The 15,712-nt window shown below is 40.0% G+C and overlaps 1 protein-coding gene across 2 annotated transcripts in view; it reads left to right on the top strand.

Annotated features, from left to right (window-relative positions):
- Positions 1–15,706, top strand: part of LOC102212390 (uncharacterized) — a 25,539-nt gene extending 9,833 nt beyond the window's left edge. Inside the window, exons 7-10 of one of the 2 annotated variants that reach the window (XM_005749354.1) lie at positions 1,770–2,057; positions 3,282–3,460; positions 12,154–12,246; positions 14,765–15,706. In XM_005749354.1, coding sequence (XP_005749411.1) covers positions 1,770–2,057; positions 3,282–3,460; positions 12,154–12,246; positions 14,765–15,208 — 1,004 coding nt within the window. In that variant the 3' untranslated portion in view covers positions 15,209–15,706. Of the gene's footprint in view, positions 1–1,769; positions 2,058–3,281; positions 3,461–5,928; positions 5,954–12,153; positions 12,247–14,764 lie in introns of those variants that run through there. The other variant, XM_013914972.1, reaches the window with a different exon arrangement.
- Positions 15,707–15,712: the final 6 nt, after the last annotated feature.

Genomic DNA, 15,712 nt, shown 5'->3' with positions numbered 1-15,712 from the left:
TTAAAAAAAAGGTTAAACCCACCTATAGGGATTCTGAGCTCAATCAAAAACACATTTACTTTGGTGAAGGTTACAGAGCCAAAATATTACAACTGAAGACTGATAAATATCACTGAAATTAAAACACCGCTGAGTTTCTACAGCAACACAAGAGCTTCTGTGAGGCTGGTCTTTGAGCTAAATGCCAACATTTGCATACTTTCATGCAGATAATGTAGTTATGTACCATTTTAATTAACTAGTATTATAACAATATACGGCTAAGCCTCGTGGGAGACTTTATTATGAGTAATATAGATTTTCTTTTTCATAACTGTGTGGTTTTGTGTTTCAATGTCACGAGTAATTTATCTCATTGGGAGGATGAATGTCCACCAAATTTCATTAATAAAACTCATTAACCTCTAATCAGTTCATCCCATGTTTCAGTCCAGCCTCAGTGCAGCAGACTCATTGAATGAATGATTGATATGTTGCTTCATACTCAATATTTTCTCCGTGCTCCACCAAGTCAGAGTGGGGTCCTTCCTGCCCACTGCTGTTTGTCGGGGGTGTGAAAGGGAACTGAAACGCAGGACTCACAGGCACAAAATAATAAAGTGAAAACAAATTTTTTTATTAGGAGGAATGTCATAGTTCATTAATGAGGCTCAAAATGCAAAACAGATGTTCAACACACTCAATTGCAGGAACCTAAGAGGGAAAATTAACAGTTGCTGATACAAAGGACGAAGGGAAACTGGGGCTATATAAACACAGACACCGAGGGTTAATCAGGGAGTTAGACACAGCTGAGCCTCAAAGCACAGGTGAAAGTAATCAGGAGGTCGACACAAGGGAAGTAAAACTAAATTTAAAACACAACTAACTAACAAACTAAAACAGAAAGGAACTAAACAGGGAAACTGAAGACACAACAGTAAACTCAAAATGAGAAGTTAACAAAAGAAGAACCCGAGGAAACTAATACTTTTGTACGAGCAGTAACTGTAACTAAACGTAAGAAACAAAAAGATAATGTAAGATATGAAGACTCAAACAGAAAACCAAACAGGTATTAATCTCTGGCTCTCTGCCACTGCATGTCTTTTATCCTGTCTTCCTTCTCTCATCCCATGCAGCAGATGGCCACGCCCCTCCCTGAGCCTGGTTCTGCCGGAGGTTTCTTCCTGTTAAAAGGGAGTTTTTCCTTCCCACTGTCGCCAAAGTGCTTGCTTGTAGGGGGTCATCGTTGGTTTTTTCTCTGTACGTATTACTGTAAGGTCTGCCTTACTGTAATAGGTACAGCGCCTTGAGGCGACTGTTGTTGTGATTTGGTGCTGTATAAATAAAATTGAATTTAATTGAACTGAATATTGTTTAATAAGATTTTAAAAAGTCCAAAAGACATACAACCCTGGGTCTCACTGGCCTAAAGATAATCTGGGAAAACATCCCTGTTTTATTATTATTAAACATTTCCACATGTAATTTTCACCAGTGCAGCACAATGGTCTGTTTTAAAGACAACTATTTTGCTGACCCCTTGTCTTGGGTTAGGACAGCAGGGCATCCACAGACCCCCACTAATGCAGGCTGGCTTAGAATCATATGATTACGTTTGTGGTGACACATTTATATCCTGTGTTTATGCTATTGTGGTGAGCAGCATCAGATTTAAGTTTTATATTTGCTGCATTTAGAAAAATTAGTCTTCCAACAGGTTAAATCAAGTTTAAATTTCTCTGAACACACACACAGAACTATGTGTGTTTTTTGGTCTGCCACAGATCACCTGTATTTCAAGCACCTCGCTTATGGAGACAACTTCAACATGCAGCTCCACCTGCCCTACTCCAGCGTCAACGTCGTCTTCAAGCCCAAATCAGACAGTCGGGGCCGAGCCATCGTGGACGAGGGGGTTGTGGTGACGCCGATGGACCCGCTGCTGGAGGGCAGGGTGAACGTGGAGGGTTCACATCTCACCTTGAAGAAGGTCCAAGTGTCTGACTCGGGCGTCTTCAATGTGACAGACCTGGCTGGGCATCTTGTAGCTGCTGTCTACATAGATGTAGCCCGTAAGTGAAAAAACACATTTAAATGAACAACATGCTCTGTATTGCTGTTGGCTAACAAGCATAATAAACTAATTAGCATAATTTTTGTATTGTAAAAATGCAAATAAAGACGCAGAGAGGGCTGCTAGCATGTTTGCAAGTCAGTGTAATACAACATGAACTACATGAACAAAGGCTGGAAGCAAAGAGAGACAGAGCACCGGGCTTAACATCAAACTTTTATCGTATTCAAACTCACGCTGAGAAGTTGGAGCATCAGAATCAATACAGAGAGAGGAAAGTGCCTCTGACTGATAAATGAAGGACAAATGATGCCTGAAATCATTTCCAGCTTTTTTGCAGCTAATGGGACCGTAGATTACAAAAGAACCTTGTGTTGTATTAAATAAGACTTGAAGCTAGCATTTCAAATCAAAAACTCATTAGGAAAGTGTTTGCTGAGTCATAGATGAACTGAGCTGTGAGATGATTTCCTCAGCCAGAGGAGTCGCCCCCTGCTGGAAATGAAAAAATCATTTTTTTCTGCATTTTTTGCAGCTTAGCATTTCAGGTCCAGAGGCTACATACAGCTGTTATACATTCATTTCTGATTTTCCCTTTTTTAAAGAGCAGACACTGAAGCTGGTCTTTCTGTGTCACAGTGTAGTCATAAATATTAATAATTTAAGCAATAACATGCTGAAGGATGTACAACACTGCAGGCTGCTGACATTTATGTGCCTGCGTGCCCTGGATGTATTTCTATTTTTATATAAAGTGTAATACAAAGGGAGTCAGAAGAGCAGAAACCAATGAATAATAAATAAATTAGTGACATTTTACTTTAATACTTCCAGTTTAACATTTGTGAGTAATATTTATAAATATAATAAATGCAAGTGGATAAGAGCACCTTAAATCCCCACATCTGATCGTTTACTTCCTCCTGAGGAGAAAACGCATGATATTTATCATGGCTCTGCAATTGTGTTTTTCTGTATTATAGTTCACGATGTTAAATGCTTATTTATTTCTTATCAGTTTTATGCGGGGGATGTTGCCGGCACATGTGCACGGATGACTGACGTGTTAACAGCAGAAAATGATGAGATTTAAAGGAGGCAGAGATGAAAGCTGATATCTGTTCTTTCAGGGTTTTGAAGCATCATTCCTGTTGTCACAGAAGACTCATTATTTCTCGCCATGGTTGTTTTTTCCTTACCCGTCCTCGTCTGTCTCGCTCAGCTTATAAGCTGCCTCCCCTGACTCTGGCCATCCTCGCGCTGCTGGGCCTGGTTGCCCTCATGCTGCTGGCGTGCCTGCTGTCCTGCATCTATAAAGTACATAAGAGGAACGAGAAGAACAAGAAGTTGACGCTTATTGCTCAGCAGGCTGGCAAGAGTGACGGCGAGGCTTTCAGACAGGTAACCCCCATCTTTAGTTCTTTATTTCTCTTGGTGGTGTAAAAGAAAGTGAGCAGCAGGACAGTGATGTCTGTGATGGGAGGGAGAGGCAGACGGTCCTGCTCCTGCTGTGGGAGTGAAGATGGTCAGCTGGTCAGCTTCCTCCCCTCCAGTGCTGCACCAGGCAAACATGTTCATACCCAAATTAAACAGATCACCGTTGCTGAGGACGACTCAGTGGAATTGAACTACAAAGGAACATTCCCAAAACTGATATCCAGGGATGCTGACACAGACAAAAGGACCCCGAATTTAAATAACATAGAAAAAACATGCACACCTTTTTTATAAACATAAATACACATACACACAAAAACTAGTTTTGATAAATTAAGACATACATAAAGACATCGGACCATGTATACACATGATTTTGGAGCAAGTAGCAAGTCAGGCCTGATACTGCAAAACTGTGATTTTTACTTCCATTTCTTGTTATCATACGATTCTTATTCTTATTCACTGATGAATTCTGGGTACTACACACAGCTGTAGCTTACATACTTACCGACCTCTGCCAGAGTCCTTTGCTCTGAACTGCACAGTTGCAGAAGTGAGACCAGCGAATCCACATCTCCTTTTCTCCACCTCTTCTTCTTCAAATGATTTTTTAATTGCTTCATTAATAGCTCGAGGTGCAAAGAGTGACTTTTATATGTTAATGATGAATTTATTGCTAAAGACCAGAACCAAAATGAGGCTTGTGCATGTGCATAACATTTCATGAGGACTAAGAATGTAAAAGAGCACAGATGCCTTTATAAATATGCTTTTCTGCTGTGGGCATTCACACAGTTTTATTTGTGAGTCTGCACAGAGTTTTATGCCTCTGGGCTCTGGTATTTCTTTAGAGACTGCACTGTGCAGGATACTCATGATTAGTTTCATTTTAATAATAATTAAAAAAAAGACAAATCCATAATAAATGTCTCTTAAATGGAGCAGAAATTGTTTAGAACCCACCAGGTAAAAAAAACTTGATTTTCAGTTGATTTGTTCATGATTTATAGTAATTTAGTGCCGTTAATCAGCCTTTAGAGAGTCTGTGTTGTTTTTAAAAAGTAGTTATAACACAAAGCCTTTTTGAGCTGTGGTTATTATTTTGTTTCTCATTCTTGAAATGTCAATTTTGAATAAAATATATTTTAATTATGCTGAGCCTGCAGAGACAAAAACAAACAGGTGACTGTTTTCCAATCAGCTCTTTAAAATCCTCGCTTTCTTTGATTCACCTGCTCATTACCGGCTGATCAACTGACGGATTGGATGATTTAGAAGAGCTGACAGTTAACCCCGGCTGCTCACCCGGCGTCCCCAGGAGGCGGTTTGTTAACCAAGTGAATTTATGGATTCCCATTAAAACCCCATTACGCACCAAACAGATGACTCGCCTATAGAAAGCACCTAAACATCACGCTCAGAAATTGATCGCTGTGCCGAGGGGACGCCGGTTCGATATGAGCAACCAAACTGTTTGAGGAAAATGTTCAGATCAGTTTTATGAGCATTTAATAGAAAAGGCAGTGAATGCTTAAATCAGTCTGGCTGATAAATGAAGAAATAAGAATTCAGTCTTTTGATGTAATTAAAAATAGTTGGCAGGGATAATCGTTCAGCTTCAAACTAATTTAGACAGAAAATAACAGTTTTTCACTGTTTTAACTAAAAGCTGACTGTGAGGTCATTAAAACTAGTAGAGCGTTAACACTTTGCTGCCCAGAATCCCCATTAAATGATCCTTTACACCGATTGGACCAATTAAAAACCTGCTGCAGGCAGATGGCTCACTCATTGTAAACAAACCAGCTACAGCCACAGAGACTGATGGCCCTGCAGATCCTATTAGAGGATACCAAATGTTTACAATAACAATATGTCACATTAATTACTTAATGGAAAGGCTAAATTCACAGTTGTGTCACGATGGATGGATAATTAATGTTTCGGATTTTGCATTTTGAGCTGGATTCTCATCAAAAATCTAAATGTTTTATGGCTTAATCTTAGCGCTGCTTCACATTTCAGTTACTTTTTTTATTTGTAGATTAGGTGACATGTCTTTAGCCCATGTAGGCGGGGTTTTTTTGCATTTACTGCACGATCCCCAATCCACAAATACATTTTAGCTTTACTAACCAAAGACAATGTGACAAAAATAAAAATATGAGGTATCTTCCAGTCATCACAGAATCATAAATGCACGCACTGATTTTTATGCTCTCTGTGTTTTTTAAAATATTTAAGATGTTAGATTGAAAACTGTTATGGTGCGTTAATGTTGTTTATCTTGCTTCAGCTTCATGAGCGTTTAGTGAATTGAAAGTATGAGCGTGAATAGAGGCCTTCATGCTCTCAGCTGGATGTCTCTGATTTCTTGGCCCGGCTAACGCTGATGCATGTGCGTTGCGTTTTCTCCCTCTTACTTTAAGGAGCCTCACACGGAGCCTCTTCTTGGTGAGAGAATTGCGTTCTGGCCTCTTTTACTGCTGCTCTCCCTTCTTCGTTTTGGTGTCTGAACAGATGTGTTGCTTTTGTGGCAAATAAGTTCCTTGATCAACTGGCTTTTGTGTGACCCGACCATTGGTGACAGTTTCAAAAACGACGTGTTCAGTGTGTTTGAGATTGTATGAAGCCATTAAAGATATTGAGCACCGGCACACTCGATAAATCCTGGACACGAGAGAAACTGCTATCAATCCTAATGAACAAGCAGAGGTTGATCGAAGACCTAATTTGACAAAAAGTCGATAAATTATCGTAAGTGGATCTGGCTCTACGACTTGGAACAAACTGTTTCTGTGATCCTTGCAGACTTTCAGTAGTCATGTGACTGAGCTGCATCCTTTTTAATTCACTTTATAAGGTTATTATGTGGATGGAGTTTGATTGCTCTACATTAATGGGGTAAAGAATGCAATATTCCACAGTGGTCCTACAAAATTAGGCAGTTCCTCTGTTTTTACTTTCAAAAATTGAGATTTGAATTAAGAAAATCAGTTTAGATGTTATATCATATTCAGGTTTCACAGCTCAGTCAACTTTAGGAATTGTCTTGCAGGATTTCAGTCACAGTTTTGAGCCAGGTCGGGGTGCAAACACCAGAAATGCCCATTTTAACAAGTCATTTAATCCATTATTAAGTCTCAAGTTTTTTAAAACAAGTAATAATCTCAGTTGATGAAGAGGAGGGCTGTTTCTGCTTGGCTCCATCTGAGTTTGGGAACAACAGAAACAGCTTTACTTGCTTTAACCAAAAAAACTTTGATTTTTTTTAAAAGTTTCCCTCCACTCAGAAATTGTATTTTCACTAGTGGTTCTGCCTCCAGTGTTCAAAGTTTGTCTGGAAATATAACTTTAAGGTGTTCAAGCAGGAATGATGATGCTACACTAGAAGTTAGCTGTGGTTCAATAGATGACTTTCACTAGCATGATGTGGAAACTTGAGGTTTGATTTGCACATATATTGAAAATAACCCTTCAGTGGTGTATAGGAGACACCTTATAGGCCAAAAGTATTACAATTTTGAAGCGGAAGACATTTGCGTATTCATAAATTCAGGATTTCCCATTAAGACGGAGGGCGACTATGTCATTTTAGGCATTTCCAGGAGGCTAATTAACCTTTTTTTAAGGGAAAAACTCGGACTCGAATCATTCTTTTAAACAGAGTCTGCACACATGTCTGGAGGGGATCTTTAAACTTCAGTATAGTGATTGAATGACCTGTTGAGATGGCTTTAACCTCCTCAATATTGGCGTAACTTCAGCTGGGAATTTCTAACTTTGAGAAAGTCACGCTGATATCACGTGTGGCGCTTTGGTTCCAGCATCAGTGAAATATTCCCGCTCCTTCCCTCCGCTTCTTCTCTCCCCCACTGCTGGTAAAACCTCAGAGCACTGCAGTTACTCATAAACAGTGTGGTTATGATAACTGCTCATACTGAAGCTTCACTGCTAGTGTAAAACCCAGCCAGCTAAGCGTGCACACGTTTCTTCTTCTTCGGTGGTGTTTTATAGTGTGGCGTGAATCACAAGGTAAATATGCAGTGTAATATTTGTGGGTGTACGTGCTGTTTGTGTGTTTTAGTCGCTAACAGAAAGGCAGTGTTGAAGAGTTGTGTGCATTGTACTGTATGTGTATTTTGTTTGCTTGTTGTTGCGTAGAGAATTTTACCTGTGCAGCCAAACAGCCCAGAAAGTGTGTGTGTGTGTGTGTCAGTTGTTTCCTTTTAATGTGTGCGTGTTTATCTGCATTCAGTGTTATGTGTTCATTTTTCTCGAGTGATGCAAAGTAATAAATTAAAATGTGACATGATGTGAGACACCCCCCATTTATTTGCTGCTTTTACATTTACTCCTTAATGACACCAGTCATGAAAAATTAGTCTATCACTTGATGCCCGGTCGTTATTCTTCCAGTTGCTTACCGTACATTATTCACAAGTAAGTTTTTTATTTTCACATTAAACTGTTGTTATAATTTGGCTTTGACTTTTGTTTTTCATTATAAAATATTAAATAATCCATAACACTTCTTACTAATAGAGCTCGGTCTTATACATACATTTTCTTAACTGCTCTGGTCTGTGTGCGGCTGGAGCTGATCCCAGCTGTCACAGAAGATTTTTTTTTGAACTTTATGGTAAATGGCCTGTATTTGTATAGCGCCTTACTAGTCCCTAAGGACCCCAAAGCGCTTTACACATCCACCCACCCATTCACACACTGATGATGGCAAGCTACATTGTAGCCACAGCTGCCCTGAGGCGCACTGACAGAGGCGAGGCTGCCGGACACTGGCGCCACCGGGCCCTCTGACCACCACTAGTAGGCAACGGGTGAAGCGTCTTGCCCAAGGACACAATGTCCAAGCCGGGGCTCGAACCGGCAACCTTCCGATTACAAGGCGAACTCCCAACTCTTGAACCACGATCGCCCGATATTTATTTTTACGTAGTGAAAATGGACCCAGTAGCTCTAACACATAAATCAAACCAAAAAGTGACAGAAAAGGTTAAATGAAAGAGTTCTTTCTATCCCCTCAACTCCTTCTGGAGACCCTGCCTTGGTGCTGTCTCCCGCCTCTCTCCTGATGCAGTTTTTTCTTATAATTCCCTGTGCATCGGAAAAATCTCAACAATCATATTTGCCCTGGTTAAAAGTTCAATAAAAATGGATTCCTGTATCAGGATGTGACAAGCTGTAAATTAGAAAGTGTTTTCAAAGAGACACAAAACTGCAATACAGTGAAAAAGTCTGTAATTTTCCAGGTCACAGGTAAATTAAGTTAAGCATGTGTTTGTGTGCTTATTGGGTAATCTATCAGGTTTGTAAAGTGATCTGATTTAAAGTCTTATTAAAAAACATTGTTTTATTGTGTAACATTCTGCTCATTTATTTATGTATAACAAGTTTAAAAATGGTTAAATGCTGTGTTCTGGATCCTGTCGGGGGAATTCCTCCTTAGAAAGAAAGAAAGAAATCTTACAAGCGTGAATCAGGTCAAGACTTTTCCTTTATCACATATTTTACATGCACAGGAAACGTGATTGTAACAGGATTTCACACAAAAAAACCACAGCTGTGATTCTCGGTCTTTTTACAGTCTTACTCCTCTTTATAAGTTCAGGCTATGCCTCGAAGCCAAGCTCCTAAAGGGATTAACTCTCCCCTGGTTTTAACAGATAAATAGCAGGCTGCTGGCCTGAACCCTCCATTTTCCAAGAAACAAATTATGTGGAACATTCAATTATGATTTATTATCTAACAATCCTTTCCAAGAAATTTTCTCATGTAAAACTGTTTCAAGTCTCAATTTAGGCTTAAAAAAGTAAAGTTATGCATTACAAGAACATAGGTTTTCTAAAAATATGCTACATATTACAAAAACTCACTCTCTTTATGAAGCAATATGTAATTTCACCTAGAATATGTTGGACACTTTTTTCATCCAAATTTGGGAAACTCGTTTCCCTCCAATTCAAAAAACAAGAAATAGTTTCGACGCTGTTCACAGTTACAACTTAAAGCGCCAAAAAGTCATTTCAGACTTTACAGATTTAAGGCGCTATTCAGCAATATCACTTCTTAAAGTGTTAATTAAAAAAATCTGTCAGCTGCTTGGACAAAACACTTTGTGAGCCAGCCAGTAAAGCTCTGAAGTCGCTCACCAAAGACGGCTAAAAATACCGCGTCATGGATGCTTTTCAAAATAAAAAAACATCCTTAATTTAGCCTTAATTAAGTTTCCATCAAAGGGTGATTCTTCTCACTCTGTTTATTTTAACTACATTTACACTACAGTCACTGTTACTGCTCACTACTGTTATATAAATATCAGCTGCTGTTGCTTCAGTCAAATCTAGTTTCAATCAGGACGTTAAAAATTTGAGTTGCTTTTGAGTTTGGATTTCTTTGCTTTCCTTGTGTTTGACGTTTTTGATTTTTGTGATTGTGTTGTTGTGTTTGTGGTTTATGACTTCATGATGTTATCAGTATTTCCCTCAGTTTTGTCTGTGTCTTCAAGCCTTGTGGGTTTCCCTCTGCCTCGTTCATTCAAGTTTAGAATATTATTTCAAAGTTTCAGCGTATTTATCTTCACCTGTATCTTATCTCTGTACTTATATAGTCGTGCCCTCCCTTTAGTCTTTATCTCAGCCCCTCCCCTGATGTGCTCTCCTGGCCGTCCTGCATTTATTTCCCTGCACCTTTTTTTAACAAATATTTACCCAATAAAACACATTCTGACCTGTGATTATTTACATTTTTCATGATTACTGATGATTGTGGGAGAAATGTTAAAGCAGCAGAGCTTTCCAGCCCTCACTGTATTTGTCTCTGTGCGGTTACTTTTTCTGAGTGTATGTTTGTGAGTCCTAACGTTTTGTTTGTGATCACCAGTGATGTACTGTACATTTGTGTTAATCTCTAATGTGTGTTAAAGCTGTGGTGTTGTGTGCGAGCTTGATGTGTGTTTGTGTGTTGACAGCCGAGGTTGAGATGACAGCAGGCGGCCTCGCTGTTATGGATTTTCTTGTAGCTGTTAGATCTCAGACGTGCGTGAGAGGATGTCAGCAACCTTTCGAGACTTAACCCAAGAGACCGACACGAAGCTCAGATCAATCACGCCTGACTCATCACCTCACCTGACCGCTTGTCTCATCCTTTGCATTTTATTACATCCATCTCACCGTCCTGCTCTCTTCTGTACATCTTCACTATCTGCTGATTATTTCTTCCACTTTAAGTCTCTTCTGTCACATTTACTGACGTTTATCTTACTCCTGCTTGCTGTCTGTCAAATACCATGTTTATCTTTCCAGCCCCCTCCTCCCCCTCTGTTTGTACTACTTCTTTGCTTCCCTCGCTGGTAAAAAGACATCAGACATGGAACTTCTTGCTAACATATCAGCTGCATTTATTCAAAAAAAGTTTAAAAAAAATTCTGCATCCTTTTTATGTTTAGCAGATATTATAAAGGAATTTTTAAAAATTTTGTAAACTGGAGACAAGCAGTGTGCTCCTTCAATCATTTACCCTTCAAACACCACAGAACAAACAACAGTAAATTTCCGTGCATGATAAAAAAGTTCTGCGAGTCCACCCATAACAGTAACTTTTAAAGCAATAAAATTTCTTTATACTCTTGAAGGTCATGTTCTCATGCATTTCTAAACTGTTTCGATGAACCATGAATTCCTTGTGCCACGTCACGTCATTGCTGGCACACAGCGCAATAAAAAGGTGGAAATGTTTAGTCCTCCATGTTTAGCCCGCCCATTGCTCTTGGCAGATTTGGCTTTTTGCAGCTTTGCATCCGTCTCCCAGATTTTATTAGAAGAGATACGGTGCACACTATAAAACCACACGTTGAAGTGATCAGAACAGGTGTTCCTGTGGGAGCTGAAAAAATAAGCAAAAGAGTACCAGCTTTACCAGAAAGACTACCTTGAAGTGGATGCCAACCAAGTTTTAATCAAGTATGATTTTATTTAATTAATAAAGGATCTTGAAGTTAATCTTTTTTATCTGCACAGCCTCCTCAGCAGGATTCTCTCTCTAAGCACAAAGTCAGTCGTTTGCTTAATGCCGACTGTAATCCACACCGTTCCCTGTCTGTGTCCTTATCCCTCCACTGTGCTGACTAATGGACAGTTTATTTAAAATGCACAGACCTCTCCTGTTTACGCCTTCACACTTTTCTTGTACACATCTCCACTCATCCCGATTTTTCTTGCTTTACCTTCTCTTTTAGCACATCCATCTGGCTCTTTCTTGTCCTTTTTAAAACTTTCAGAGTGCACCTTGAGTCCATCTATCTTCAATCTGCCCCCATGCTGTCTTCCCTGCAGTTGAAGGGAATAGGCACTTGTGAAATATTGTAACTCCCCCCCTGGGCTCTGTTTCCTCTCAACCTCCATCCCTGACATGAAGACAAAGAAGTGCTCTCTGTCATGTCACACAAGGATCCTTTTTAATATCTCTGTTTAGGAGCTTTCTGTGCAGTTAAATGTAGCCTGTGTATGTGTGTCATTGTCCTGTAGTAACGTAAAACATGTATGATGACAAGCGATGTGTAAACAGCTGCTGTTGACGGTCGATCTTTACATGCATCCTGCATGTTTGTATGTGTCTTTCTGTGTGTGTGTCTGCAGGTGGTTCGTGAGGCTTACAGCAGGTTCACCGAGGAATCGCTGACACAGTCGATGTGTGATAAACCCATGGAGAGCACAGAGGTCACCATCAAGGTCAGTGGTGGAAACAAAAAGCCATTAAAATGCAAAAACATGTTAAAATGATAAATAAAACATAGCAGAAATTAAAAGATCACAGCTTCAAACTTGGTCTTTTAGCTGCAAATTCATAGATATTTTAATAACCATGCTTCAACATAGTAACACATAATCTGAAAGACAGATGAGCCTAGAAAGATGATTCACATCTTGGCTTTCAATGGGCAAGTTTGTTGCAGAGCTGGGCTTTATTCACTCTCATGGTTCTTACGTGCTCATAAAACTGTACAATTCCCACGACCAGCTGGAGAACTTTGTGGCGTGCTACCTTTTTAACTTTCGTATTCAAAATTTGAGCTATATTAGATTTTATAGACCAACGCTATAAAATATGTATATATGAGACATTTAACATGATGGCCTGTGGATGTGAAGCAAGCAGTCAGCCATCTGTGCAGTGCACAAGTGTAAGGATTAGCTGCTAAGGAATTGCTCTGCATTCCTGGGTATAGCCTGCAGCTGTGCAGTGGTCATTGGTTGTGGCTGCCAGTGATGATTACATCGACCCTGAGTATCTCGGGCCTTTTCTGCTCTGACAGTGTTTCCAGATTTTCCTGGGATGCAGCTGTATGGCTGGCAGAGAGGTACAGGTTGGAGCAGCTGATCTTTGTCTCGTCACATTTTCACCAAGTTCAGACGTGGTGCTCTCAGGGTCATGTAAGGCTGCAGCAACAGTTCAGACCTGCACGCCGGCATCTGGCATGCAAATAAACTGGCCTGGAGCAGCTTTGTCATTTGCAGCATGATGACACTGATCACAGTGTTGTGCACACACTGATTATTTGTATTTTTGAGACCACTGGCATAATAATGTAGTAAACTGAACCTTTTCTAAGGAGTTGAAGTGAGCGTTTTTGTACTCGGTAAACAAATTACGGCCCTGCCATTGACTAAAATCAACAGGAACCAACAACTACTCAAGTTTGTGTTATGTAAGGGATTAAAATTATATGCTGAGAAATGGATTAAAACAAAGACGGAGAACATATTCAAATATTCATGATATAAAACTCATGTTGCTTTTTTGACTAGTGTAAACCTAAAACTAGATGCATTTTTGTTCAGCTAATAAAGGATAATAAGAATACTGGTGTGTAGCCAGATGAATAAGCATTTTTGTGCCATCAGTGGATGTCTAAACAATTCAGCTTTGGCTCCAGCTTCTTATCTTTGTGCGATGTTGTTTGGTCCTGGCGTGAAAATCAGGCTAATAGGTCAACAGAAGAAGAGTTTCACCATCAGCTTGTATAGGTTACATAATTGTTAGTGATAAGAGCTGTAGATACAAGAACGATTAGAGCAATATCGTCTGAGACTGAAGTCTTGATCTTGATTATGAGAACAATCTGAAGCTTAATAATGTCCAACACCTGGTGTACTTTTGGAAAAGTTTGCGCTCAAAGTAATATATTAATTAAAAAAAGATTTAAAAAGATTTAAAGGCAGAAACATCATTGCCCATCTTTGTGTTTGAGATTGCTCAGAAACTACCTGCTATAAAATGTCACCTCAGTGCCAAGAGTAATTAAAATGCAATCGACCTTACATGCTGCACTCGGCAGTGGAACAAATTAGACTCAAGTTTATAACTGCAATAAAGGAGTAAAGAAAGTGAAGTGGTCAAGGTTCAGGGAGTCCTTTAAAACGGTTGATTCAAGCTCCCGCAGGAATTCTTGCTCTCCAACGTGGAATATCACAATAAAACTACAGTTCTTTTCTAAATTTGTTGTTTCAAAAATCAACGCATAAAATTTAAATTAAATTTAGTCTATTGTTACAAACATGTCTTACAGTTAATGTTAAATTGAGTTTTGTTGTCTTACATCAACATGCATGCGACAACAGAGAGCTTTGAATCTCAGGAACAACAACAATGAAAATGTGATTTCTAGCCCACATCTTACAGGCCAAACATTTAGTATAACTGTGGTTTGATCTATTCGGGTGTTTTCTTTATCATTTTGCTGCATCTCTTTGTTTGTGTCCATGTAACATAAGAGTAGGGATGGCTGCAGGAGATGGTGAGGTAAGTCTATAAACACGGTTGGAGAAATGTACATAAATTATTCACTTTTTTTCTCTGACCTAAATTTTAACCACTTGTTTTTCTTCCGTTCTTCGATCCTATATCACCTCCTTCCTTCGTCTCCTACGCCCTGTTTGGGGTATCTGTTTTGTATTCGCTTCGACTCCTGCTTCTTTTGTCTTTTCATCTCAGCCCTCTGTCCCTGTATAATATTTTCCTCTTTACCCTTCTACCTGGCTTTCTTTTGCTTTATCGCCTCTCTACTTTCTAGTTGTTGTTTTTTTCAACTTTTCTTTGTCTTACTTTCATCTTTTGTTGGGTCCTACTTTCTCCTCTTTTACTCTTCTTCGCCTCCTTTATCTTTCCTTTCATCTTACTTTGCATCCTAACTTTTCTGAATTGTATATTTAGCTTGCCTTTCATCTCCTTCTGCCTCTTTTTATGCAGGGCCTCGAGGTGTCCAAACCAGGCCGCTACCACACTCTCAACTCAGATAACTTTTTGGAGATGAGCGACTCCGGAGTCGAGTTCACCAGCTCTGGCCTCCCACTGGACAGCGACACAGATGCTGCGATGACCTACGCTTCCCACAAGCCCCTGCTGAATGCCGCTTCCCCTCCAGCCATCTCTGAAGGATCGCACTCCGAGGGCTTGGAGGCCACTGTGGTCCCTGATGGCGACCTTAGCGCTAGCCAAACCCCTGACTCTGCCTTGAGCCCCATCTCTAATCCTCACTCGCTCGCAGCTGCGACCCCTGATGGAAGCCTCCGTGGTGCTGCATCGCCGGGAACCGCCTCCAGAGGCACTGCTGAGTCAGATACGGCCAAGTCAGAGGGAGGGGCTGAGAGTGGAGAAGGTGAGCAGAAGGAGGAAACGGCCCAGAGCACCTGAGAGGGAGTACCAGGGTGTATTTTTTTTAAGCTCACCTGTCCCAACATATCCACAGTCGTCTGGCAGGAACTTATCATATCTCACACCATCAAGTCCTTCGTCACTGCATTTGAAGCAACATCACAGACAAACGTTAAAGCTTGGATCCGGATGTTTAGCCTAGCCTAGAAGAAAATAACTAAAGCAGCAGATGCTCAAAACGCACAATGCAAAATTTAAAGCTCTGAAAAATGAAAGGTAAAAATAGAAACCCCCGAGCTGTATCAAAAGCAGCTCCGTGCATCTGGAAAATGCATGCATTTAAATTAAACATTAGAGTAGCTATCATAGTTCAGATCTACAGGACATTGCTGACATTAGAGTAGACTGCATGCCTGCTAAAGAAGCATAGGCTCACAAAAGAAGCTGTGATGACACGAAAAGGGTAAAAAACATTCATCACTTTTAGGGAAACGGCTGAAGGGGATCAAATGATTTTGATTCCTGTGAAAACTGGTCAAAAAA

This window comes from Pundamilia nyererei, unplaced genomic scaffold, assembly GCF_000239375.1.
Source record: "Pundamilia nyererei isolate P.nyererei 1_Seehausen unplaced genomic scaffold, PunNye1.0 scaffold00242, whole genome shotgun sequence".
In the NCBI taxonomy this organism is placed as follows: domain Eukaryota; kingdom Metazoa; phylum Chordata; class Actinopteri; order Cichliformes; family Cichlidae; genus Pundamilia; species Pundamilia nyererei.
The sequence above is the reverse complement of the archived record's forward strand: the minus strand, read 5'-3'. Positions and strand labels throughout refer to the sequence as shown.